The following is a 25,900-nucleotide window of genomic DNA, read 5'->3' as shown; positions in this document are numbered from 1 at the left end:
AGTGAAGAGCACCATCTGGTTTTCATTTTTCTTGTTTTCACCTTTTTTAGCAGGATGGGGATATGTGGCCTTCAAAAATTGGTGGCTTACAAATGATGTCATCTTTAAACTTCACTTAACCTTTCTCTACAGTGAAATAAGGTCAGGTTTTTTCAAACAGATCATGAAAACAGTGTTTGTCAACAACTTCCTAGATGCAGCATTCAATGTTTTTTCAGCTTTTCTACATAACTGGTAGGAACAAGCTTCCACCCTTCTCCTGTTGCCTTATAACCCCTGATAACCTCTTCTGTGGTTTGGAGAGATTTTACAAGTGGTTTCCACTTCATCCACACTTAAAAAAAAAACCCAAAGCAAATATCCAGTTTCCTTATGCAGGCATATGCAGAACTTTAAAATGTGAAAAAAAATTCTAGTTTTGGGGAGAATTTTGAAACATCCAACTTTTAAAGAAATATTTCATATTTTTAGTGTTAAAAGCCTGCCATCAGTGAGTACAAATGCATGCTAATTACTGTGTATTTTAGAAGCACTATACAGCAAATATGAGAATCACTTGAAAGTCTTGCCTTTTTAAATATTATAGACCAACAAACTGGAAATACTCTGTAAAGGCATCCTTGTTACCTGCAAAGAGACTGCACCAAGGAAGGCTGGGAAAGGGGCCAGCTGTACTCACCTGCATCAGTACCACCCTCCTGCAGTTAATTACAAGATTAAGGTGGAAACAACATGCAGGTTTCAGGAATGTGGAAATTAGGACAGGAAAATAGCCAGTGTTTACCACATGGTAAGGTAGATCTGAACAAACTAATCTTCAAACTAAAGGCAAAGACGGAAAATAGTGAGAAAGAAAAGAAAAACTGCCCCATCTGTCTGGAGTAAGCTCTGGAAAAACTTACATTGAGAAAGCTCCTATCACACACAAACACTGCCACTACAGAAAGATGTGAATTAATGAAGGAAAATTCAGAAAGCCACAACACAAAAGCATCTTTTGCCAACATCATACATGTCAAATACTATTTCCTCTCTCAGGTCACAGTATTTAAATCAATGGCCTGCTCACTGCCACATAACTTCTTAACATATGCAATGGTGGAGGAATTTAAATCAAATTAAGTACATAGGGATTAATTTCCTGGAGAGGATTAAGACCTTGCCAACTATACGGAACGGCTGAATAACAAGTAAAAGGAGATATTGTCACAAATGTTTGAAGGAGGCAATCGACAGACAAAAAAGCTTTTTCATTTAGGACCTGCAAAGGTAAAGAAGAACTGTAGCAGGAGTTGCAGATTAAATCACAGCACAAAGGCTATGAGGGAGAAATATATTTTTAATAAAGATTTCAAGTTTTGGTCATGACCAGCAGGATGTTTTTTACAACTACAGACATGAGAGCAAAAGATAGTGCCATCTTGGAGTGGAGGAGAAATTGTAGAGAAGTAGCAAGGTGAATATCCTGGGAGGGGGATGGCTTCAAGGCTGTGCACCACAGCATCTGCAGAGCCAAGCATCACATTTGATAAGTACAACCAGTGTCTAAGTCAGGCAGTGATGTCTGATTTCTGAATGTATTTATTTTGGCTGCCACTGAACAAAAGGTAAAGGGACATGAACCTAAAGTTGCATTTTCCTAAAAGATTGTGGTTTTTCAAAGTAAGTTTTCTCATTGTTATAAGTGAAATAACATTGAAACAACAAATAAATCTTATGAATGTAATAGTGCCTAAATATCATTATCATGATGAAATAATAATTTTTTAAAATTTCAAAAATAATAATAATACTTTGACAGAGAAAGATAGCCATCCCTCTTTTCCTTTCTTAAAAATCTTATTCAAACACAAAGGAATTGCTGTGTTTCAGAATTTTTTTCACTTGCTCCCTTTCTTATATGAGATTGGCTGCTGAATGAGATTATACTAGGAACACACAGGGCATTTGCAGCAAGTTCTTTCTTGGCTTCTCTCACCTATGGACTGCCAGGAGCTGCCAAGCTTTGTGGAAATGCAGTTGGTATGAAAGACACAGGAGAAAATAAGTCTGCTGTGGTGCACTGGGACTGCATCACACACAGCTGCATTTTGTGACTGACTGAGAGGAGTCCAAGGTTTGCAGACCTCAAAGAACAAAGCCAACCTAAAATCAAAACACTAACTTCATTTTTACTATCTCCATTTGAATTCAGGATATTCTATGAGTCTGATATAACTTAAGATCATAAAATACATGCAGTCTGCAGAAGCCTTAGCACGTTATATTTTGTAGGTAGCACTGCCTCGCCTGTCACTCAGAGAAGTGAAAAGCATGTCACAGACTAGATTTTCAGCCATGACAAGCCCCCAGGCGATGGCATGCCTTTGTTGAAAAACCTAAGCCTGACATGCCTTTAATTTCACTGAGATGCACATTAAAACTTGTATAATATTCACATTTTGTATAACAAAGTTTAGTCGCTCTCACAGCTAACATTTGCATTACTAAACATTAACTCTATAAGGGAAATGTTTCTCTGCAAAACAAGGAACGCACTCTTTAAAGACTTGATTCAATACAGCCCTTCACCAGCCCATTTGGAATATTCATTCCTAATACTCAGTGTGTTTTTAATCACCTTGCTTAATCAGAGCTTAACAGACAGACCAGTATGAGCAGTTTGAAAGCCTCAGGAAAAATAATTTTCAGAAAGAAAATATGAAAGACTGCTATTCTGCACCTGATATTTTAAAGTATAAGTAGAGAAAGTATATTCGCAATTTTTAAACATTTGGCTTCACTTTACATTTTCCTTCAACTTACAGCAGAGAGATATGAAGTTTGATATTTGTAAGTGAGCAACACTTAAGATATTCCAGGTTTATTTTCTAATTATTATGGAGTTCTTTTTAATATAATTTTTTTATCACTCATCACTAGGTGAGCCTTTGACCGGCTTACCAATTGATCAAAATCCTTATCTAAAACACACTATAAATGTATAAGATGCATAACATAATTATCAGGATATACATAAATTTTGTCATCCACTTTTCTTAATACTCCATAGATGTAGTTCAATCAGAAACACAATAAAATCAATATTCTCAGTCCTTAGCTGCATCTTTAGTTGCCTGAACATTTTAACAGCTGACATTTACTCACTGGTGCAACATAAAAATCCAGGAAACTAAAGTGCCCAGATCTTAAAACCCCAAATGCCCAAACGTAGAACACAAACATGAAAAGGAATAATTGGCAAGGTAGTTACATTTTCCTTCCTTCCTTCCATCCATGTACATGCTGTTTGCAGGAATAGCTACAGAAATTCATGAGCCCAATGAGTCAGATGCCACTACTTAGGTTTTAAGGGAAAGTACGCTTAATATTCATGATTCATAACAACTACTTATCCAAATGTTTTCTGAACCACATCTACAGGGATTTTGGTTCCCTCTGTCACAGCTTCTTCCTTAGCCCAGGAGCAGCTGAGATGCTTTTTAGAAGTGCTCTGGAGCAGGATTCCTCCCCTCTCTCACAGGCTAAGGGTTGACTCAAATTGGGGAAATGGCCCCTGCTGTGTCCTTTGGGACTTAACAGCTGTGCTATGGAAAATAGACTGAAAGCAGAGAGAAAGCTTGCTTTTCTGTACACTGTTTAGGAAATAACCACTAAAAGATGTCTTTCTTCCCATAAGCTTTCCCCTTACTTTTTGCAAGAGGGAGAAATTGACACTAACACGCATAGGTCTGGAATATTAGGCCGAAAGCTGAGCGTTGAATCTTTTCTAGAATACTAATTGTGGCTCTTTGGCCTCTATAATATAACTTTAATCTTCAAAATGTAAGCTAGCAGAAAATACCATCTAGATGCAAAGAGATCCAAATTTCCAGAGTGCCACAGTCTTTGCATTTAAAGAGTAGGCTATAGAATAAATCTCATTAAAATTAATAGCTTTAAAATCACACACAAAAAATCACGAATCAATTAACAATTCCAGAATTTACAATGGAAAGGTCCTTGCAAAGCATTTGTGACGCTGCTGAGGTCTACTCACAGCAATCAGTGTGTGACCCGGTGTTTAATGCTGTGTCGGTTTGTTGTGCACTCATCCAAAGGGACCAGCAAACAATTATCCCTCAGCTGTATGTGTAGCTTGACTGATTTATTTCTAGATGGAATTTAACTGATGTACGCGTTCTTACCTCAGGCAATTTATACTTTTAATCCCCGATCAAATTTTGTAGTGTCATAATTGCTTTTCTTATATGTTTGCCTTGCTCCTATATCAATGAAACTGTCGTAATGGAGACAAAATTGTGTAGCCTGACACTGAGAAAAGACTGTAATTTAAAAAAAAAAGGAAATTAAATGACAAGCTTGATATTTTGTTTCAAATGCCAGTCTTCAATGTCATTCATAATGAAAGCACCAATAATAAAATTTATGAGATTTAACTATGATCTTATAAAACTTAGTGTAAAGAATATCTAACAGAGAATGTCAGTGAAGTCTCTCTTGGACAAGCTCACATGCTTCTCTGGTCTGAAGCAAACATCTGAGTTCAGCAGAACAAGAACCTCCAGACTACAGAAGTTTACCTCTGTCTCACAGAATTCACGTTCAGCTGAGGCACGCACTTCTGACCACTGGAACTTCCTCTCCCCTCTGTAACTCCTGAAGAACATTTTAACCAAAGCAGCTCAACATAAGCTGTAGCCCCACCACGCCTGGTTGTCACCAGGCAAATGCAGCTACACCTCAGTGTATCAGAAAGCAAATCAAACAGCAGCATGCAGGACAAGGAAGCCATCTGAGGGAAGATCTTCAGTGCTTGAGACTCCACAAAAAAAATCAACAAGCTACTTCCTTCACTGCATTGAGCAGGACCCTGTCCTTCACTGCGGGTGGCTAGGGGAGGGAGGGAAAATTGCCAGGCTCTGCTGCTGTCTCTCACTGTGGGACAGTATTCTTTGCAGTCCCTAGGTGTGGCTTTTAGCTCTGGCTACTCTGCAGCACTCATAATGATGGCTGCTTATGCACAACATCATCCTAACTACACGGTCAAAAACGAGTGAACGGCTGTCTAATTCAGCAGCCAGGATGAATGAGGCAGAACTGAAATTGCACAGGCAGAAGAATTTCACCAGAAGTTTTAGAGGCACAATTTATGAGGTAGAAAAAGTGTAGAATTTACAAACTATAAAATAGTACCTTGATTTTTCAAAGAGTTCCAGTTCAAATCTTGGCTCTTATATAGCTAATTTATGCAGACAAAACCTCCTATGCCAATCCATCACAGATGGAAAACCATGCTGATTTTTAAATATGCTATTGTGGAACCACTCTTCCCTCAAATAATTCTCTATAATCTCATGATTTGTGTTGAGTTGCTCTTGAAAGTTCTTCAGTTTTTCAGTATTACAGTCATATTTCCATGTCACCAAGTAGCTCATAGAGTATCCTCTGCAGCGATGATGAAACATCAGCCCTGGACAGCTTTATTTATACAATCTATGATACTGTTTGACAGTGAATTCACTCTTTGTATTGAAATTATATAGTTTTGGTTAGAGTTGGGTTGTTTTAATCTAATTATCAATTATAATACCTACTGATATTAAATAAGTGGCACTGCACAGAGACTCTGCAGGTTATGCTCAGGATGAAGGGTCACTCAGCCAAAAAAGTTTGATGATACGTAAGTGAGAGAGCTAGGCACAGCTCTCCTTCTCTTAGCGACATACACGAGAGTTAACATCAAAGCAGTTCAAGAAGTTCTTGGATGAAAGGCAGAAAGATTTTTTAGGAGAGACAATAAGGTTTAATGAAGCTTTGGCTAGATGTTGGAGGCTGATATTTAAAAATATAGATGCTGTTAAAAGTAACAACAGCAGAGTGATGTGTGAACTTCTTTATAGACCATGCTCTAAAAGGATAATCTGATTTCTGACAGGTTAGTAGGAGGCATGGTTATAAGTTTTGGTGCATCTGAGGTCAATATGAATTACAAAACTGGAAAAATTACTGTCACACTGAAAGGTTCCACAAGTGAAGCACAACAGGTCACAGACTTGATTAATACTATTCAAAAAAATGAGAGAAGAATCTGATTCCTGTCCAGTGCTTTGGGTCCACATGCCAACAACCTCAGCTGTCACTATGGACCAGATATAAAGTTGGTGATAATGTAGAAATCAGAATCCTAGGACTATTTTTCTAAAACATGTAAAATAGAATTACCTACAAATTGCTCAAATGAGGTGGTTGGGGATAAAAAAATCCCAACAAACTAAAAGGCAGCCTACTTTAGTTTTCCAAGTGCTGCCTTTGGTCTCATCCTGCTTTGTCATGGCAGGACTGAAGCTGGGATGTGGCCCAAGTGGAGAATGTTGTCCTGTACTGAAGAGGCTCCATCAAGGGCCCTGCTGCACTTTCTGCTTCATCACCTTCCAAACGTTTATGCTAAGATGTCCAAGGAGGAAATCCTACCACGCCATTTACTCTACTGAAGATCTCTTTTGTTTTATGAAATCCTAAAAAATAACTATCTTTATGTGGCTCTAGCAGAGGCTAGAATATGCCAAACTCATCCTCAGCAGCAGATGAGAAAACCTATGAGAAGATGGTGGGGAGAAGAGCAGAAAGTAGCAAATACAGAAGTTCTAAAAGCTGACTCCAAAAATACTAGAAAACTGCTTGAAAATGTACTGTGCATTTAGCTGCAATAAATGCCATTGTAATACTTTAACTTTCCTGTGTTTCACTAAAATGCTTGCAGGCTCCAAGAATCCTATTTGCAACTGGAGCACCTCTCCAAGGAAGAGAACTAGTTCACAGAAATCATGACTGCCAGAAAAGACGAGCAGTGATGTATGAAAATATAATCCACTGAACATCAGACCTGACAACCTCAGAGCATTTCCAGGCTAAGTCAGCTAATAACAGCACTCTCAACACTGCTGCAGGTGGATTCACACTCAGCAGAATTCTATATTCAAGTTAAGAAATATTTTTGCCTAGAGCTGCTGTAAAGATTAACAACAGTGGAGAATATGTTAATTTGTGAAGCTAAAAACTCAGAGGTTCTGCAGTGTGAACAGAGAATTAAAATAAATACAGTTTTAAAAGTTAAGAGTTTTTTTACCGGCCATAAAGTAAAAATGTCACATTGCAAAATATTCCCCAATGGAAAATTTTGCTTTTAGGTGCATACAAAAATTCCCATCATGCTAAATTCTAATTCTTGTAACATCAAGTGGGTCACTATCACTGAAGACAAAAAAGGCTCATTTTAAAAAAAGCTTTTTAAAATTGTGATGGGGTAGCCTAGATGAAAGCAGAACATAAATTAAAGTTTGCCAAGCAACTATTCAACAATGGAGAGAAGTACAATTAACCTAAATCAATAGATCTTTGTAAATGGGGTACAAAAACTGTCATATAAAATGTATCCATTTTATTTCTTTTCTTAGAGTATCCAAAACAGTGCTGTAGAGGATAAATAGAAGCAGGTTAGAACTAATTTTATACTTCAGAATGTATTTACTAAATGAACCTGCTTTCATATCTAAGCACATTTAGAATTGTATTTATCATTTATGAGCTTCACTCAGTCTCTAAATGCTCAAGAAAAGCAGATGTTGAGAAGATTTTGGAGTAGTATGATGAAAACTCTTCAAAAGATGGTAGAAAACACATTCTTGAGATTTCAACAAACTGGCTTATGAATATTCTTCCTATTGCTTCAGCCTTCAGAATATTATTTGTATGCTTCAAGGTTTTTAATTTATCTTTTTTCCATGTTTCATTTTCCCGGCCATCTGATACCCAATGAAGAATTACACTGTTGATCCGAAAGAATATACACGATGAGCACAACTGATCACCAAAACATTCAATGTTTACACGATCTGTACTTAAAGTCACAGGCTCTTATAGTCATCACTAGACATTATTTTTAAATTGCTAAACTCCACCCCATTATTTTAATCACTCACATTTATTTGACATCTGAGCTGTGTAATTCCATATAGTACACTCAACACATTCTCCAAATGCACTTGAACAAGCTCTTGAGCCTAATCATTCATTACTAACTTGCAGCAATACACCTGATCAGCACTCTTAAAATACCTCCTCTAATTCCAGACAGCATCTCAAAAGAAGTTTCTCCTACATTTTCTGTGAGCAAAAAGGATTTTATATTAGGGATTTGAGTTATATTTTCAAATTGTTTATTAGAGCACTTTGTTAGGTAAGAACTGCCTCCTGCTCACAATGAAGCTAAAAGGGATTTGTCCCTGATTGAAACAAGAAGAGGCTCAAACAACAAAATCTTATTATATTTTGCCTTTACAGTGAAGTAATAATAAAATGAAAGTCTACTTAGAGAAGGGAGAACAGTAATACTAAAATTTTGCATCTTTATGGCATTTATTGTCCCAGAGGAGTCCTGGTGAAAACCTAGTAAATAATAACTTCCTCATCCATCTGAAACCTCAGTGAGAGTTTTAGGTACACAGAACAGAATTACCAGAGCTGGAACAATCCCAAGGCAGCAGGGCTAACATCTGTTCCTGTGGAAAATAAAAGAAGAACTGCAATTCCCTCAAGCACTCAGGAATTCAGTTTTATACTGTTTCTAAAATATGTTAACTCTAAAATAATAGTGTTCTTTAACTCTAGAATCATGACAGAAGACCATTCACATCCCAAATATTAAGCTAAACCAGGTACTTCTCTAGAGCTCTCTTCTAGGAGGGAAGGGATATAAATCAGATGTAGCCCTGAGGAAAGAGTTTACAGACTGAGGCTGATGCAGGATACCTAATCTTGCTGCTCTGACCACTGTGCCCACTGAGAGAATATGCTGCACTTCAAGGCTCTGTTTGGTGGTTTTCATCCCCAAACCACTGGGCACCTGAGAGCTTGGAAATATCCATATAAGGCATCTTTGCTTGTAATTTCAAATGGAGACATATCAGACTGAAATGTTAATATCCCTTAATTTGCCATACACTTTTTTTACTTCTTAAGGACGCCAAATGCAGGAACACTGAAAAACAATGTTGCCCTGGAATGCCCATAACCCTTTTTTTTTTTTTTTTTTAAGCTTCACTGGATCATCTGCAAATACACACCTGGCAGTATGGTGGTTGAGCTGTGCCTGTACCAGCCTGCACCTGTACGAGTCACACACCATCTGCCAGGTAACCATAAAAGAGCCTAGCTGGCTCTTCAAGACCATCAAGCTGCATCTAGTACATACTTATATGGCCCAGCTACTAAACACGTGGTCCATGCACACCTGGCTTATCTGGACATAATTCTGTGGAACTGACATAATCTGTTGCTGATCTGCTCTTCAACAAAGACAGTAAAATCAATTTCAGGAAACGCATAGTCAGGTAAGATGTTCATTAAACTCTGAGCACTAATAAAGAAATCAGAACTAGAACAAGAGACACTAGAGATTGGAAACTCAGAACTGTTCAGTGATGCAGATGAGAAAAGAGCCTTCCAGGAAATCTTTTTCCTTCCCATTATGTTCTCCGAAGTACACATTCTCCTGCAGTCTTCCTTTCCAGAATCATTGTTCTTAAAAAAGCATGCGTGCGGGTTGGGGACATAGCTATGGATATAATTCCTCTCCAGGGCCTCTCCGCCCAGAACTCAGACCCTGCTGATACTTCATCTGTTCCCTCTGCACTCAAGTTATTTCTCTCTTGGGGAAGGAGCAGTCCTCCTTTACAGACATTACTTGAAAGGGGCTGGAAATAATTTTAACCTGTGCTACGTAATCACAGCTCTCAAGACAGCTGTTTGCTGGGCTGCTGTACTGACTGACACACTGTGTGCTACAACTGCTACCGAGAACTGCAACAGGTCCCAGCGCAGCTAAAGCACTTCAGACTTTCCCTTCTTCATCACACTCCGCTTTCCTTCTGCATCTCCCTTTACAGCAATGTGTCAGTCCTTCCTAGGGGTGTTGTACCTGCCAGTCAGTGACAGAAATGGAGAAACTCCAAACAGAAATTTAGAAATTTGCAACACTGTCAACACCACATGCCTCTCACCACATTTTCATTTTGGATAATTATTGCAGGGGAGACTCTGTCAAAGCAGTTCTTACAGCATATATTGCAAACCCTGAATTGTTTTTATGGACTTGTACATGATGAAGAGAGGTGCTGATATTTTCTTGCTGATACAGGATCATCACCAGAGATCCACACTGATTTGATGTGTCATCTGCCACTGATCACAAGATACTGACATGGTTTGAAGTCACAGTACAGGTGAATGGAGCTACTCCAGATTTTCTATAATTTTAGGAGATGACATTTCAATGGTACACTTGTTGCAAGGACATTTCTCCATAAGTGTCTGTAGAATTTTATCCTATCACCCTTTTTCAGTAGGCACACAAGACTTTCTCTCATATAAAAAAATCCCAACTTGTTGCAGCAGGATACAGGGCTTTAATGCAGTGATGGAAGGCACATAACATTTTTCCTTCTTTTTTCTGATAGATGGTGAAGCGGTGGCAAAGGAATCTATCTAGCAGTACTTCTGACTAAGCAGAAGACAAAAGGCTATCTAATCATCAAGAAAAACAATGTCCTGCTTATTCAACAGACATCAGAACCTATAGTTCCATGTTGCCTGTCCAACTCATACATACTGCCCACTCTTACAGTATCTTGATATTTTCAAAGAGCCCTCTGTAAGGATTTCAGACAAACCCAAGTGGCAAAGGAATAAACTGTCTTGAAAAGTTGCATTAAAACTATCAATGCCCTCTCCCAGATTAACTGCTGATCTAGAGCAGGTCAGAGCTTTCATAGATTTAACTTTTTTCTTTAGTCTTTTCATCCTTCAAATTCAAGGAATACAGAAGAAAAACAAAACAAAAGAGAAAAAAAAAAGGCAATCCCAACATATAAGCAAAAGGTTGATTAGAAACATGTAGCTAAAAAACAAATCACACTTCAGAAAAAACCCCAAGGTTGTGGTACTACAAAACGCACTTGCTTTCTTTAGAAGCTTGAAGAGAGCTATCCTGTGAAGTACAAACCTGCACCACCACTCAGACAGTGCAACAGCCTTCCCTTGAGCTTTTTTTCTTTATTATTTGTAGGGACTTCCACGCTTTATACAAAAAGCAGCAACAAAGCAACTTCTAGGGCATACTAAGCATTATGTTAAATACTGTCTAGATAGAGACAAAATTAAATACAAAGCAGAGGAAGCTAAGAGATATCAGCCAGGAGATGTTTCACTAGCTTTTCTATAAATGTATGTTGTTCATTTATTTTCATCAAATATCCAGCTATTAAAATGACAGATGCTGCAGTAAGTGTTCTACAACTTCAGACAAAAGCCTTTTTTATTTGACACCTACTACAACTATTAAATCGTCAACTGCTGATTAGCTTGAGGGCTAATCTTTGAAATGTCACAGTTAATTTCAGATCTCATTTCTAAAAGTTAGTATTTCCTTTTGTATGCAGTTTTACACTGTTGGCAGATGAAAACATTTGCAATGAATTTTCCTAATGAGCAAACATTGTTTATGACCTTATGCAAACTTGCTGACGGCTTAGTTTAGCAGCTCTCTCTTTTGAGGAGTCTCCTAAATGAACTGGCCACAAAGACTGCAAATCAGTTCACCAACCCACTGTACTGCTCTCACTTGCTCATGGGAGTTGGATAATTTACTGGAAGTCAGGAGGGAGTAATGAAGTAAGAGATTCACCATATTTATCTCTTCTGAGACAAATGGAGATTCAAGGTCCAGAAAGCTCTGTAGGGGATCTTGCACACATCTAGATCCCAAGTGCTTTTCTTTTTTGTGCTACACAAGAAATGCCCTAACAGGAATCAAGTTCTGAAAAATGGAAAGGCATTAAATTCAGAACAGGTCACACTCACAGGGTCAGGTGTAGGAAAAACCTGAGATTTGCCAAGAGTTGGTGCGGTTGTGAGTGTGTGCATTTGTGTGCATACATTTATAGATTTTCCTGACTATGTGTTTTGCTAGCTTTTTGTATTCCCTCAAATCAGCCAATTATGGTTAATGTCCAACAAGAAATTTTCAAATGCTCAAAATTAAGTCGAATTTAATTGAACATTCAAAAGCATTTCTCAGTAACAGATGTCTTTATAGTGTTAAGTATTCCACTGCACACTAATCCTCTACCCCCCGCCCCTTTTATAGAATTAAATGTTCATTGAAACCTCTATTCTATATTAACAAGAAATTGTTTGATTGAAATTTCTGCCCTCCCCACAATACTTTTACTATACACCCTACCTCAGCCATGCCAACAAAGAGAATTTAACTGCAGGTATAAATAGCTCTTGAGGAATAATTCAGAACCATTCAAGCAAAATTAGCCCCACTGATCAATGCTATGAACAGAAATATTTGTTATACTCCCATGTTAAGAATAAATTAATCCTGCTGAGGTCCATGCTAATTTTATCCGATTCTCTGCCAAAGACTGACACATTTTTTTAATTTAAGCATCTTGGGTATGTTATTTTTCCAGGATGACATGAAATAAATACTTTCTCCTGTTCCTATTCCATTGCTAACACATCCTGTATTCCTGTACAGCACACTGGCTTCTGAAGCCTGGAAATTGGAGGCAAGCTGCTAAGATAAATCTTCAGAAATAATCAGCATCAAAATACAAAGCAAACTTCATATAAATAAGCATTTTTCCAGTTATGAAATGTGACTAGATTCATTCAAATGCAGGATGCCGGGGACAGACTTGAAAGCTATTTCATGGCTGTGGTTTCAATTGTGCAGCAACTACTGTGATGGAATTTTATCCTACTGTGCTAGTCTCTGGCTGACATAAAAGGAAAAGACAACACTGAATTTAATTTTCTCACTCCTCCACTGCAATTCTTTTTCCATTACACAGAAATAATAGAAGGTCATAAGGATGAGAAATAAATTAACAATTTTGAAACTTGATTTACAGTAACAGATAATAGCAATAAATGCAAGAAGCAGAACACCCTGCTGAAACAGTTCAGGCACAAATCAGCGAGAATGGTAACATTCATAACTACACATCAGTGACAAAGGTTTAGCAAATAAAAAAATTACAGAAAAACATTTTTTAAAATAGTGTCATGTTTTGAATAAAAAAGGAATTAAAAAAAAACTCTGACATGCACTGCATTTTTCCCAATATTTGGCTCCCCCATGGAACCAGAAGAAACTTCTAATATCCTGAGAACAAATGTGATATTTAGTAGGGAAGCCTTGCAGTGCCTAAAGGGAATCAACGAGAAAACTGCAGAGTGACTATTTACAAGGGGATGTAGTGATGGGATAACAGTAAATGGATTCCAACAGAAAGAGGACAGATTTAAATTAGATATTAGGAAGAAATTCTTTACTGTGAAGGTGCTGAGAAACTGGAACAGGTCGCCCAAAGAAATCATGGATGCCCCATCCCTCAAAGTGTTCAAGGCCAGGTCGGATGGGGCTCTGAGAGGGGTTGGAACTAGGTGGCCTTTGAGGTCCCTTCCAACATAAACCATTCTATGACATCTTTCCAAGTATAACCAACATTTTTTTGCTAACAAATATAAATATTGCTGCAACTGTAAGTTACTGTGTAGTCGTCCGTAGTCTCTACAAAGAGAAGAAAAAAGGGAAAAACAAACTAAAACAAAATCCATCTATTCTCTAGACAGATTTTGATTTGGTATACAATAAATATGATTTGGTATCCTGAGAAGACAGCACTAATTCTTCTCTAATTATAAAGCCTCCAAGCTATATTGTGGTAGCATTTTACAAAATAAAGTTTGACTTTTCTTCCCTTTTTTTTTTTTTTTTTTATCCTTTAGACAAACCCTCTTGCTTTAGGAGAATAATCCTGACTCTGTGGAAAATTCTCCTCAGCTTTCACACATACATGATGAACATGTTATAGGTGGAATGCTGAAAAAAGCTATAGAATTGAAATGCATATATATACATTTCCCAGACATATATTTTTTCCCATCACTTTATCACTCTGTACTGATTCAAAGCAGTAACAGTTCAGCAGAGACTTCAGCTGATCCTGCAAATCTAAATTACTTCCAGTGCCTCTACCAACTACATCAGGGATCTCCTCAGACATCAAAACTGTCTCAAAAAAAAACCTGTGTAAACACCTCTTTTCTTCCATTTTCTGACACTCAAGTTATCAGAAAGAATGTGTAGTATTTGAGAAGAGGATAATATTTAGCAAGGAGACAGGACCTGGCACTTTATAAATCACAAGGGTAGTGTTGCACTCAGTTTCTAAAAATTTCTCTATCTGGATTAAGAAAAGTGGGAACAAAAAGTTCAGAATCCTTTATTTTTTTTTTAGTTTTAGCAACTTTTTCGTTTATTACCAATCAAGAGCTCTGATAACTAAGGAAATTAGAAAAATGCACGCCACGAAAGCCAAGCCAGCCCCAAATCAGAAGCACTCCTGAAAGCTGTTCATTGCAGAGGGGCCATTCCAACCATGAAGTGCCTCATTCAATTGGAAAAGGGCCAACACCAGTGAATCTGAATGTCCTCCAGAGTTAGGACATTCAGATTAACAAAACTGTAGGAAGATCCCTGCAGGTCTTTTGTTTTGCATTTCTCATCACAAAATCCTTTTCCACCTGTAAAACAGTATCCAGTTTATCTTTTAAAAAGTGTAGCAGATAGCCGGATTACTCTTTTCTGATGAAACACCAAATTTATGTTTTCCTGCTCTGTATTCAGAATACACAAGAAATTTATATGGTAATCAACATGATTACAAGTCTGATAAGTATGAAGGCAAAATAACAGAAGAAATCAATTTGCTAAGAAAAAAAATCCAGAAAGAGAGCAGAACCCTCAGGAATATTTAAGGACTATCCGTAATTTCCCTTCCACTAGATTTCTGACAGCAGAATTAGAATAAATAACATTTTGTACTGAGTTTCTGACGCATAAAAATAGGATTTGTCATGTCAAGTCTCTGGGCAATAGTCTTATTTATTTTCTAAATGCTGTCTCCTTGAAAATTTTTAAAATTTAAAAAATTAAAAAACCCCAGAAAGTTGAAAGAATTATATTTCATATAATTAGGAACCAGAACACTTCATCCTAAGTCTTTTCCAAATTGTTTAAAAAATTCCACAACCCCCTCCCCACTCAATAGTGTTGTCTTCTATAAATAATTTCAAAGAAAATGAAAACTGGGTAAAGGGATTTATTATTTATGACATGACAGTGTTTCTGATATCATATTCACAGAAAGCATAGAGAAAGCTACTTAGTAGATTTTCCAGTTTTAGATTCTTGTCTACAGCTTCTTGTTTATCTTTTCTAATCTAACAAATAACAACATAGTTTATTATTGGATGAGTCTTTGAATATGGATAAGATTTAGCCTCCCTTTTGTTTCTTCTTTTTTTTTTTCCCCAAAATTCACTTTATATTTGGCACAGATAATCTTGAATAAAGGAATGTTCTTTTCCTGTTTAGAAAAAGGTTTTAAAAATTAGACTGTAAAACAATTTTTATTAAAAGAAATATTCTGTGAAAAAAATGAAATTAGATTTAGCACTCCTAGACTTAAAAATCATATTCCAGTGAAAGTTTTAAATTGGGTTACAAATGACAGCAATTTATTAGGCTGAAGAATAAAAAGCTTTAAAGTATTTCTGGTAAAAATCAATCTGCTCCTTCAGCTTCAACTTTCTTAACACTACAATGCAAAATAATGAATATTCTTCTAAAACTCTTTTTTCTTCATGCTGTCTGGAAACGCCTGAACATTGTGTGTTGTAATTATGCCCTAAGAAAGCATAGTTGCTATAGACTTTCTTCTCTCCATATCTCTCTCACTAAAATGTTTTTGTGGATTACAGGTACAGGAAGCATGATCCTTGCAATTACCAGATTTGGGCTTTGCATTGTCATTACGATTTGGTTGAACAATGACAAAGAGAAATATTTTACCAAGCACCTCAGACAGGTACTAAATACAGTGAATAATCGTGCAGTAATTTCTCTGAAAACCATTATACATGAGACAATAAAGTAAGTAAACATAGCTGAATGTGGCTGTTGAAGCTTTGATTCATTCCCTCCCTAAAGGGATGCTTGTGAGATTTTGCTGGTGTCTCTGAAACTAGTAAAAAAGAGCTTTCTTTCAATTTTAGATTTTTTGGGTTTGATTTTGTTAGGTTTTTTTTGTTGTTGTTGTTGGAGAGGAAGCAGTGAAGAGTAATTAAGCAATGCTAATGAAAACTATCAATTTCACCATAACTGTCTGCAAAACTAAACAGAAGGCAAAAAGGATAAGAAAAAATCAAACCAAAAACAAACCAAAAAGGAACTACACAGCAATATTCAACGTCAAGCCTATTGATAGATATCATACATGGAATAATGCAGGGCAACTATAGCTGAGTCCCTGCAGAGTCTGGTTCATAGCTGCTACTGTCGGAAAGCTTCATCAAAGATCCAGTCCTACTCTGGATACGACGGAATAACAAATTCTTTTGCTGAAACTTTCAGTCTAATTCAGTGTAAAAGAAAGCAAAATTCATATTGTGCAAGCAACTAGATACAAGTATTTTCTTGCCATATGGTTGGCTCTTACTTAGAAATTTTGAATTAGTTTCAACTGTGTGTACCACATCGCAGAAAGCTTTTTCAGCAATTAACAAGGACACCAAAAGGTTGAGCCTTTATACCTTACTGATGCATTTGTGCAGGCATTTCCTCCTTGAACCAGTTTCTGACACGTATGACAACCTTAATTCTGGTACTTCAATGAGTTTAGATGTTAACTGATATCCAAGGCAGTTTGTTCTAATATGGGGACAGGATTTTACCAGCTCCCTCCAACCTTCTCCATGCTTTTGATGCAAGGAGATGCCCCTCTGTGCACCACTGAAACACACTTTTCTTCAAACACTGTTTTCCTTATCTAGCCATATTGCAGACCAGGCACAACAAAGCATGTTCCAGTAGGTTTCTTGTTGCAGCTATTGCAAAGCTACTCCAAAGACCATTTGTCCTGAAATGGAGTCGGCTCATCTCTCTCCTGAACACATATGCACCACTAACTTCCAACTGATGTTGCCTCAGATACAATTAAGCAACAAAGAAGCCTTAAGGCCACATTCCTATCACCTGTTTTACTCTGCTAAAAAGCAGAAGAAAGTAAATAAATTCTAAAAAAAACCCAAAAAACCAAAAAACTAGGGGTTTGCAATTGTACAATTGAAATCAGAGTGAAGATACTATTGTAAATGAGCAATTATTAAGTCAATGTGAGCATGCTTTGTACTTAACTGTGAAAAAATACAAATGATAAATAAATTTAAATCACAACTGAAGCATGTTGTAAGAATATCTAGGATGTACAGCACTGGAGTTAGACACAGTGTACTATAGCCTATTTCCAAACCTAATTGATGGAGAGAAATGTATATTCTCAGATCACATTCCAGCTACTCCTTAACTGCTAAAAAAATTTGCTTAAAAGGTCACTGCAGCTTGTAAAACTTGTGGTTCCCTTGAGATCACTCTGATTTGTTAATTCAGATGACATTCATGCTTAAAAATCTGATAACTGAGGAATTGTACAGTGTCATCCCTTGGCATCTGAAGACAGGTAATGAGCAAGACTGTCAAGGCATTAATTTTTAATATAAAGTAGAACTGGAAGCTCTGAAATAGAAGAAATAAATAACTCTGTTTCTTTTTCAAGAGTACTTAATATTTAATACTTGTTTCAATTACTGACACAAAATCACAAGCCTCCTGCATCCCACAATTATCTGATGAGGACTTACCGTTACTCCAAAGAACCTGGTTTCATTCATAGCGTTCAGAAAAATGTTGCCGAGCTTTTGATTTGAGTAGTTAAAATCTTCAATTTTTTGGTGCTTGTTGGTGGCATTCAGGTAATTCATTGCCCTCTGTAGAGTCCTGGCAATCACCCATATTCCATCATAGGCATAACCATGAAATTTGCTGGATTGCCCATCACCACGTCTAGCGTTGTATTCCTTTTCATACTGCTGTGGAGTCTGCAGAGGAGAGAAAATTCAGTTTTACCTCAATACTTAACTTTTTACAGAGTTGAATCTAAATCAAGACCTCAAACTTCACCCTTCAATTTAGAGATGTGCCTGACTAATACAGAAAAGGCCTCCAAAATAAAAATTATGAAAGAAAATAAAAATCAAGAAACATGTATTGCCTGGTTTAAAAACTGCTGGTGAGATTAGGAAGCAAAACTAAGAGACAGAGATAGTGAAAGCAGTTGTACTGCCTCACTGTATAAATGACAACTTGCTTTATTTTACTTTTTTACAAAAGGCTCCAGTTCAACCAAAACTGTACACTGGTGAGCCATAATACTGGAACAGGGAATAAGTCTCTATCCCTGCAAATTAGTGGTCTGATTACACTTTACAGGATAACACAAATCAAATAACCTTTACTTGAGCAACCGTTTGCTCAGTATGAAATTTTGAGTGGCAATTTTACAAGTTCACTATGCTCTGGATGGTGTGCCATCATATGATGAGCTACCCTTCAGTAAAGTTGCCTTTCATGCTCACTCAGCAAGGCATGAAAGGCAGATGAAAAAAAAAAGAAGAAAAGCAGCAAAATCAAGCATGTTTATTCACTGGTCAGAGTTAGTATGGATTTGTTCTATGATAAAATTTTATGTGCTTTATGGAAACACCATATATTTTTATATTTAAAACAAGCCTCACCTCCTGCCCCCTAGTTCTGAGAGACATAAATCACCATTCAAATTGGCCATTTGCAGAATAGGTTTAAATATAAGAGTTTCCTGTTTCTGTGCTTAACTATTTAACTTGAAGTGACACGGCACATGATACTAAAGACTGTAATTTAAACCTTAATGTACATTAAACTATAATATTCAGACAGGGGAAAGAGGGCAGATTTGAAGCAAGTGACTTCATTGCTTTCTTACCCTGTAAAGAATTAGATTTGATTTTGAAATATTTTAAAACTGCTAACTAGTGGAAAGAAGTGAAACTAACTGTGATGACTTCCAGGTCACTTGGTGGAAGAGCCCTTTAGCTTCACCTCCTTCCTTGGTGCTTTACTGTGCCAGCCCAGCAGTGAGACAATTGATGGTACAGTAAATTAGATAGAAGAAAAATACTAACCCTTCCTGATATAGTCTTATTCGTTTTTGAGCTGAGAGGCTCAAAATCCACTCCAATATAACCTTCCATGGCTGCAAGAAGATTTTTGCTGAGACACTGCGAAGAATTAATCCAGGCTTCCCACCAAAGATTTTCATACCACCCTGGAATAATCCACTGATATTTGCTGCCATACATCTCTTCATCATAAGCCTGCAAAAAAAAAGAAAAACAGAAAATATAATGGACTTTTTAATAGAGTTATTGAACATAAAACCAATTGCTTTTGGTTAACTTTTTTTTCATTATTAATGATGTGACGGCGTAATTGGAGTACACAACTATTTTAAACAATTTCAAATAATTATTTGCTAATAATGAAGACTTTTTTTGAAGACTCCTGACTTTAGAATTCAGGAAATGAGAATTTACTAAACCCTGTTTTTCTTTCAGGGGATCATTTCCTAAAAAACAGAAAAATGAAACTGTATTCTAGAACTGAGGGAGTTAAAGAACAACACAAACAGAAGGCACAGCTTTCCCCAGAAAGTTCTTTATAACAGAATTATTACATGAGTGACAGAACTACCATGCTACCACTAATTTAAATTAAGTAATTATCACCCTTAAATCAATCTAAGGACTAGATTACCAAGGAAACTTGGATCATAGGCAGCATCGAATCACAAGTGGCAAATATGAATTAGGTGACTGCTAAAATCAGACCACAGTAAAATTAAATTAGCAGTTCCTTCTGAGGAGCATGAGTGAATAGTGAATTGATAGAGCAAAATCTTAATGATTTTTATTTTTCTCAGCAAGAACTTTCTTCATGTGAAATTCTGTATTTTTGTAATACTGAATACAACCAACTGTAGTCCAAGGAACTGAGATTATAGTTAGCTCCTTTCAATACTTAGCAGATACATACTTACTTAGAAGATACAGGACACAGAAATACTTTCTTAGTCAGGCACATATGCTGTTGTACCTAAAAGCTGATGTATTCTCAAATATTCTCTTTGATTGGGAAGAGTGTTTTAGGATAAAATTAGCAAATTTTATCTCAGATGTTTCTCTCACTGTCTTGCAACTAGATATTTTTCTTCTGACATTTCAGTCATACTCCATTTCAAAACTGCAGGTTTCATGCTTCTTTGGCTCCTAACACAAGCAACACTTGAGACAGAAAGCCTAAGATAAAAATTCTAATTTTTAGAAATACATAGTGCAAGCTTAGAGCTCTTAACAGGAAAATTGCTTCTTTTTCACAAAAAATATTACGGAAGGAGGAAATTATAAGAATGCAAACAGGACATATTAGTCATTCTGAAATAACTGTTTTGAAAAGTATCCCAAAGATCATACAAAAAGCCTATCAGAGAAATAAAGATCAATAACAGAATATATGAAATAGGAAAACGTCCTAAATATGTTAATACCCAAATTAAAAATGGGCTTCAAATCTGTGCAGTCTATTATAATGGTGCCAACTCAGTTCATAACAGCATTGTGCACAAAGCAGATTTATTTGGCCCCTGGTTGCTGAAGCTTTTGTTCAGACAAAATCAAATTTCATGCCTTTGTATACAAAGCTGCCTGAAAGTCCTGTCTGAAACCTGGTGTCTCGCATCTCATATATTACTTATTCCACAATCCACATAAATAGTTTGTCTTTTCTCTTGCTTGTTGATTTGCCCTTCCAAAATCATATCTGCTTCTGTCCTCCTACCCACCTGCACAGCTACAGCGACCCTGAATTCCAGGGCTACCTGTGGGGGAAACGGCAATTCCATCCTGCAGTACTCCCTTCTGAAAGAGTTTGCATTATACAGTTCGGTCATTCAAGACCTTTCAGTCACTCAGTGTTTTTTATCTGAGAGTTTTCGAATCATGAGGATGCAAACTGACACAGAATAGTGCTTTTAGGGAAGGACAGTCTTATGTAGCTTCCCCTGCTCTATAGAGATTAAAGTATCAAATTGTGTGTTGCCAGAAAGTATTGGCTGTGAGCTATTCTGAAATTAGAGCTGCTGGAAATTTTCTGTTCGCATAAGCACTTGTACTGTTTCCTGTATAATCTGTGAATGCCCTGGAAAATGAGCTGAAAATTCAAAGTTTCAAAATAGCCAGAAATTTCATCCTAGAAACAAGGGATCATTCCCAACATGGTTGCCTGAAAGACTGGTTACACTTTCACATTTCTGCAACAATCTGGTTTAACAAAAGGCAAAACAAACACTTTTTTAGAGCTGTCAGCTCTTCCTTTGAGACATGGTGGAATGACAGGGCTTGAAGGGTAGTCTGGGAAAGGCAAAAGTAGGAAGAAAATCAGATCCTCTGAGGCTCAGCACCATGATCATGCAGTGATTTTTCTAGTGACAGCACAGCTGACAGTATTCAGACATTTCAGTGTTTGTGTCCCAGAAGACTTATTGCAAAATAATGCTTTTTTTTGCCACCATTTTCTCCCTGTTGATTCTGCTAAATGGAGATGATTTTGATGCTTAAAAGATGCAAGTACTTGAAACACATGGATCTTTCTTATTTGAGTGCTCATCGACCAATACTTACAATTTTCAGTTTCTAAAGGGAAGATTTTTTGGCAAACGAGCAAGCTGAAGAAGGTTTGCACATGCTTTGTACCACCAGAACAGCATAAAGTAGTCATACATTTTCCTTAATCTTTCTCCCATGCCCTATGTAAAATGCAAAGCCCTGAGTTGCTGTCAAGCAGCCAGGAAACTGTCATGGACATTTTTGCCCTTGTGAAACTGAATTTTTATTTTTTTCTTTTAAAGCATTTCATTCTTGTTTTAATCCATAAATAAATGCTTATTTACAACAAAGAGATTCATACAATAGAGATTTCTTATGTGTAGCAAACAAATACTGGCAATATGTTGATTGTTGAAGTACTAAGTTTTGACCAAAAGGCTCTAATTTCTATTCCAAGAAAACATCACATTCATCCCACAGAGGTGAAAATGAATTATAAAGCTAAGATTTCCCATAGAACTAAAACTGCTCACTGTTTTTGACACTGGTGATAAATGAACAGCTAAACTTATTTAAATCCTTGCAGGAAAGACCTGCCAAAGACTCACTTTGGCTTGAACCAGTCCTGTCCTGTTTTTAAAGTTTGCTACTGAATTTTACTATCTTTTAGTCCAATTTCTTGGTGTGGGTGTGGGTGTTGGTCTCTTCTTCCAAACAACAAGGAATAGGAAAAGAGGAAATGATCTGAAGTTGCAATAGAGGTGATTTAGATTTGATATTAAGAAAGACTTCTTCACTGAAAGGATTATCAGGGACCAGGGAAGAGGTTGAGTCACCATCACAGGAGGCATTCAAAGGATGTGCAGATGAGGCACTTAGGGACATTACTTAGTGGTGGACCCAGCAGTGCTGGATTAATGGCTGGACTTGACCATCTTAAAGATCTTTTACAACCTAAATGGTTCTATGATCTTCTATAAACTCCTATGGATGTCCTGAAGAAACCTCACAGAATAAGACTGCTGAATCCAGGCAGAAAAGAGAGGCAAACTTTAAAGGTTTTACCACCTGCATAGTCATTACCAAATTATATTTAGGATAAAACCACAATCAGGAAAAAAAATAAATATTGCATTAGGGAAAAAGCATCTTCCTTTAACAAACTCAAAGCCTTTTTCTGACTTTTTATAACAAGGAATCACAAGTGAAATCTGTCTGAAGATACACCTGAAAAAGAAGAGTTAAAGAACTTGTAAAATATAAATTACTGTGCTCTTAGACATATATCTGTAGGAGTGCATGAGTCAACAATATATTTTATGAATAATAACAAGCTTTATGACATATTGTAGCGCATTAATATATAAATGACCTACTTTGAACTGCCCTCTCCTGCATTCAGTCTCCTTCTGAAAATCTCACATAAATACATTTAAACAAGCCTAAATACATGATATTTCAGATTTCTCCAGGGTCCAGAAAAAATCCACCTTATTATTTTTGACACTAATGTACTTTAGAAGCAGCCATCATGCTTTGAACCGCTGAGAGTTACACACATTTCCCACGTTCACACCAAACTGTGGCCAGCGCTTTGTGACAGAGACATCCTCTCCCTGGAACCCTTCATTTGACAGTGATGCACACTACAGGACAGCCTGCCCCTCTAAGGAATTCTAAGAATTTCTTCAGTGGCTTCACATGAACATGGATTTGGAAGAGAATTCTAGAGAAATGCAACTAGAAGTTAAGGGCAACTAGAAATGAGGTCAATCTCTTGCTAATGTTGGATTGGAAGATAATTCTGACCAGGACCCCTCTGTTGGGGAAATGCAGCCCAACCCAAAGAGATCTGAGGAGGATCTGGGCTGCAGAAGTACCATTCTTTCTTCCAAGAATGAAAAAATAGGAGATTATCTCTGTCAATCCAATTTAAATGGCAGTACAAAAAGATCTCTAAATAAAGACCTATAAGAGATGAGAAGAATGAAAAATAAAATAATGCATTCCATTTCCTTTTGGATGAAAACAGATTTTGTTCCTTCCAAATATATTCTACAATCTCCTTTCCAAATTTTGCCACCAACTGGGACAGCTGCTGAGTAAGAGCCAAAATGCATCTGAGACACATGTAGCAGTCAGATTTTGAACTTCTGCCTTCGCTTTCCTTCCAAGGATAGGTAACTGTCTCACTAAGTGAACGCTAAAAAAAACCCCTTGGAAATTTAGACACTGTCTTTATTGCTTTTCCATTATATTTACTGTGTTTTGTGATTAATCTAACTATTTAGACTGAGAACTCAATACTTAGGCCACTAAAATCTTTCTCTTTTGGATTTTTTTCAGGTTGGTGCAAGTATAGATCCACATTTTCGTCCTGCTACTTTTAATTGCCACAACAGTGGATAAGTTTGCAGCACATTCACATAAACAAATGGTGAGGATAGGGAATATTATGTTTGCTAGTCTTACTGTTATGGTTAAAAAAACTTTATTTTTTATCAACTAATATTTGCTTTCATGTAATACAAGCAAAATTTACAGCAGTCAGATGGGAAGGACAACTGTACAATTAGCAACATTTTCAGCAGCAGAAATTATTAGTGTTGCTGAGTTAGGATGTATAGGAACTGGCTTGAATTTCTTATTCTTTAAAAGCAAAACATGGCAAGCCCATACACACAGACATTATCTCCAGAACACAGCTCTTGGACAAGACTGAAATCCTGCAGTTCTCTCTCTATCTGCTGCAGCATATGCAAGTATTTCCCTGGATCTGATGTGAAGAGAAATGCTCAAGTTTGATTTAGCACTTAATTCCACTACAGGAAAGTAATAAGAAGAAGCTAACCATGCAGTCTATGCCTAAATTTCACTGAAGACGAAGTACTTTATTGAAAGAGAAATGGAACTGCAGATGTGTAACCTCTCTTTAGGATATAAACCTTCACAGAGCAGAACTCCATGAAGAAATGTTTATGCTCAAGTTACTTTTTCAACAAACGCAGCACATTCTTTATTCTGATATGCAATTAAATGTATTTACTTACACAGCAGAAAACTTTCACAGCCATTTCCTCATTAAACTGGCCAAGGATTATCCGAACGTCATTGCCCTGCAGATGGAATAAAACATGGGGCAGTTAAACACAGTCACAGCTTCCAGATACCACTTTAATTGGCCATTCAGATCATGCAGGGAGTTAGCACAGATTACAGCTGCAGACAGAATTAATACAAAACTATTTCATCTTCTATAAGTCCAAGAACTTGAAGAACTGCATAAGAAAACCAAAAAGCTGAGGTGTAGAAAATTTTATTAGTCTATAGTAGTAATGAGAGTAAAACTGATATTACAGTCAAATATTAGTATTCAATAACACTAAAATATCAAATACTCTTTTGCTTCTTTGCAATATTTCTTCTACAATTTTGCGTATTAGAACCAGTTGAAGACATGAACTTATCACTGACTGCGTGAAATAAAACTGTAAAATTAAAAAATGAGATTTTTGAGATCAAATGCCTTGATATTTCACCTGCTTTAGTAATTTTTAAAAGCTTTACACATACAATACCTTCTCTACAGTAACTACAACCCATTGTCAACTCCCTCTCTACTCCCTCCCACCTCCACACATTAAAAAAAATCATTACAGTTTAAGAACCTATGACTGAAGTCCAAAGACAATTTTACTTTCATACTTAGAAACATATTAAGAGAGTCTTCCTAAATATAGGAACACATGCAGGAAAATGTTACTCCAGGAACAGGACTAACCTCTCCCTAACATGAAAAATTACTTCTAATATCCATAAAACACACTTTTATGGCTTCACATTACTTTTTCTTTCACACAATGGCAGGGTTCTCTGTAAAAGCTCGAGCAAATCAAATTTTTCATTTCTTTCATATAAGACCTGTTTAGAATTACTAATAACTCTTTCCCTCTCCAAGGAAAAAAGAAACATATGTTTCAGCATGATTTTCAGTGGCAAAAACATTTCAGTTTTAATTAAATCAATTTGTCAAAGATTTTTAGCTCAGATAATTTCACTGTTTATTTCTTGTTCAGCAGAAAAAATTATGATGGACAGTGCAGTAAGATATTAGAATGCCTCTGTAATTAAATGCATGAAAACAGTATCACTCTTAGCACGGTTTAAATCAGAAATAATGTGATGTGCTTTGCTCATTCTGAACCTGTGCATTTTCAGTAAGCCT

The 25,900-nt window shown here is 36.6% G+C and overlaps 1 protein-coding gene across 1 annotated transcript in view; it reads right to left on the bottom strand.

Annotated features, from left to right (window-relative positions):
* GABBR2 (gamma-aminobutyric acid type B receptor subunit 2) overlaps window positions 1-25,900 on the bottom strand; it is a 457,858-nt gene that overhangs the window by 213,713 nt on the left and 218,245 nt on the right. The window contains exons 5-7 of the mRNA XM_063164404.1: window positions 24,726-24,791; window positions 19,198-19,389; window positions 17,839-18,075 (exon numbers count right to left, since the gene is read on the bottom strand). Coding sequence (XP_063020474.1) covers window positions 17,839-18,075; window positions 19,198-19,389; window positions 24,726-24,791 — 495 coding nt within the window. The remainder of the gene's footprint in view (window positions 1-17,838; window positions 18,076-19,197; window positions 19,390-24,725; window positions 24,792-25,900) is intronic.

This window comes from Melospiza melodia, chromosome 1 (assembly GCF_035770615.1).
Source record: "Melospiza melodia melodia isolate bMelMel2 chromosome 1, bMelMel2.pri, whole genome shotgun sequence".
In the NCBI taxonomy this organism is placed as follows: Eukaryota; Metazoa; Chordata; class Aves; order Passeriformes; family Passerellidae; genus Melospiza; species Melospiza melodia.
This window is presented reverse-complemented; position numbering and strand designations above follow the sequence as displayed.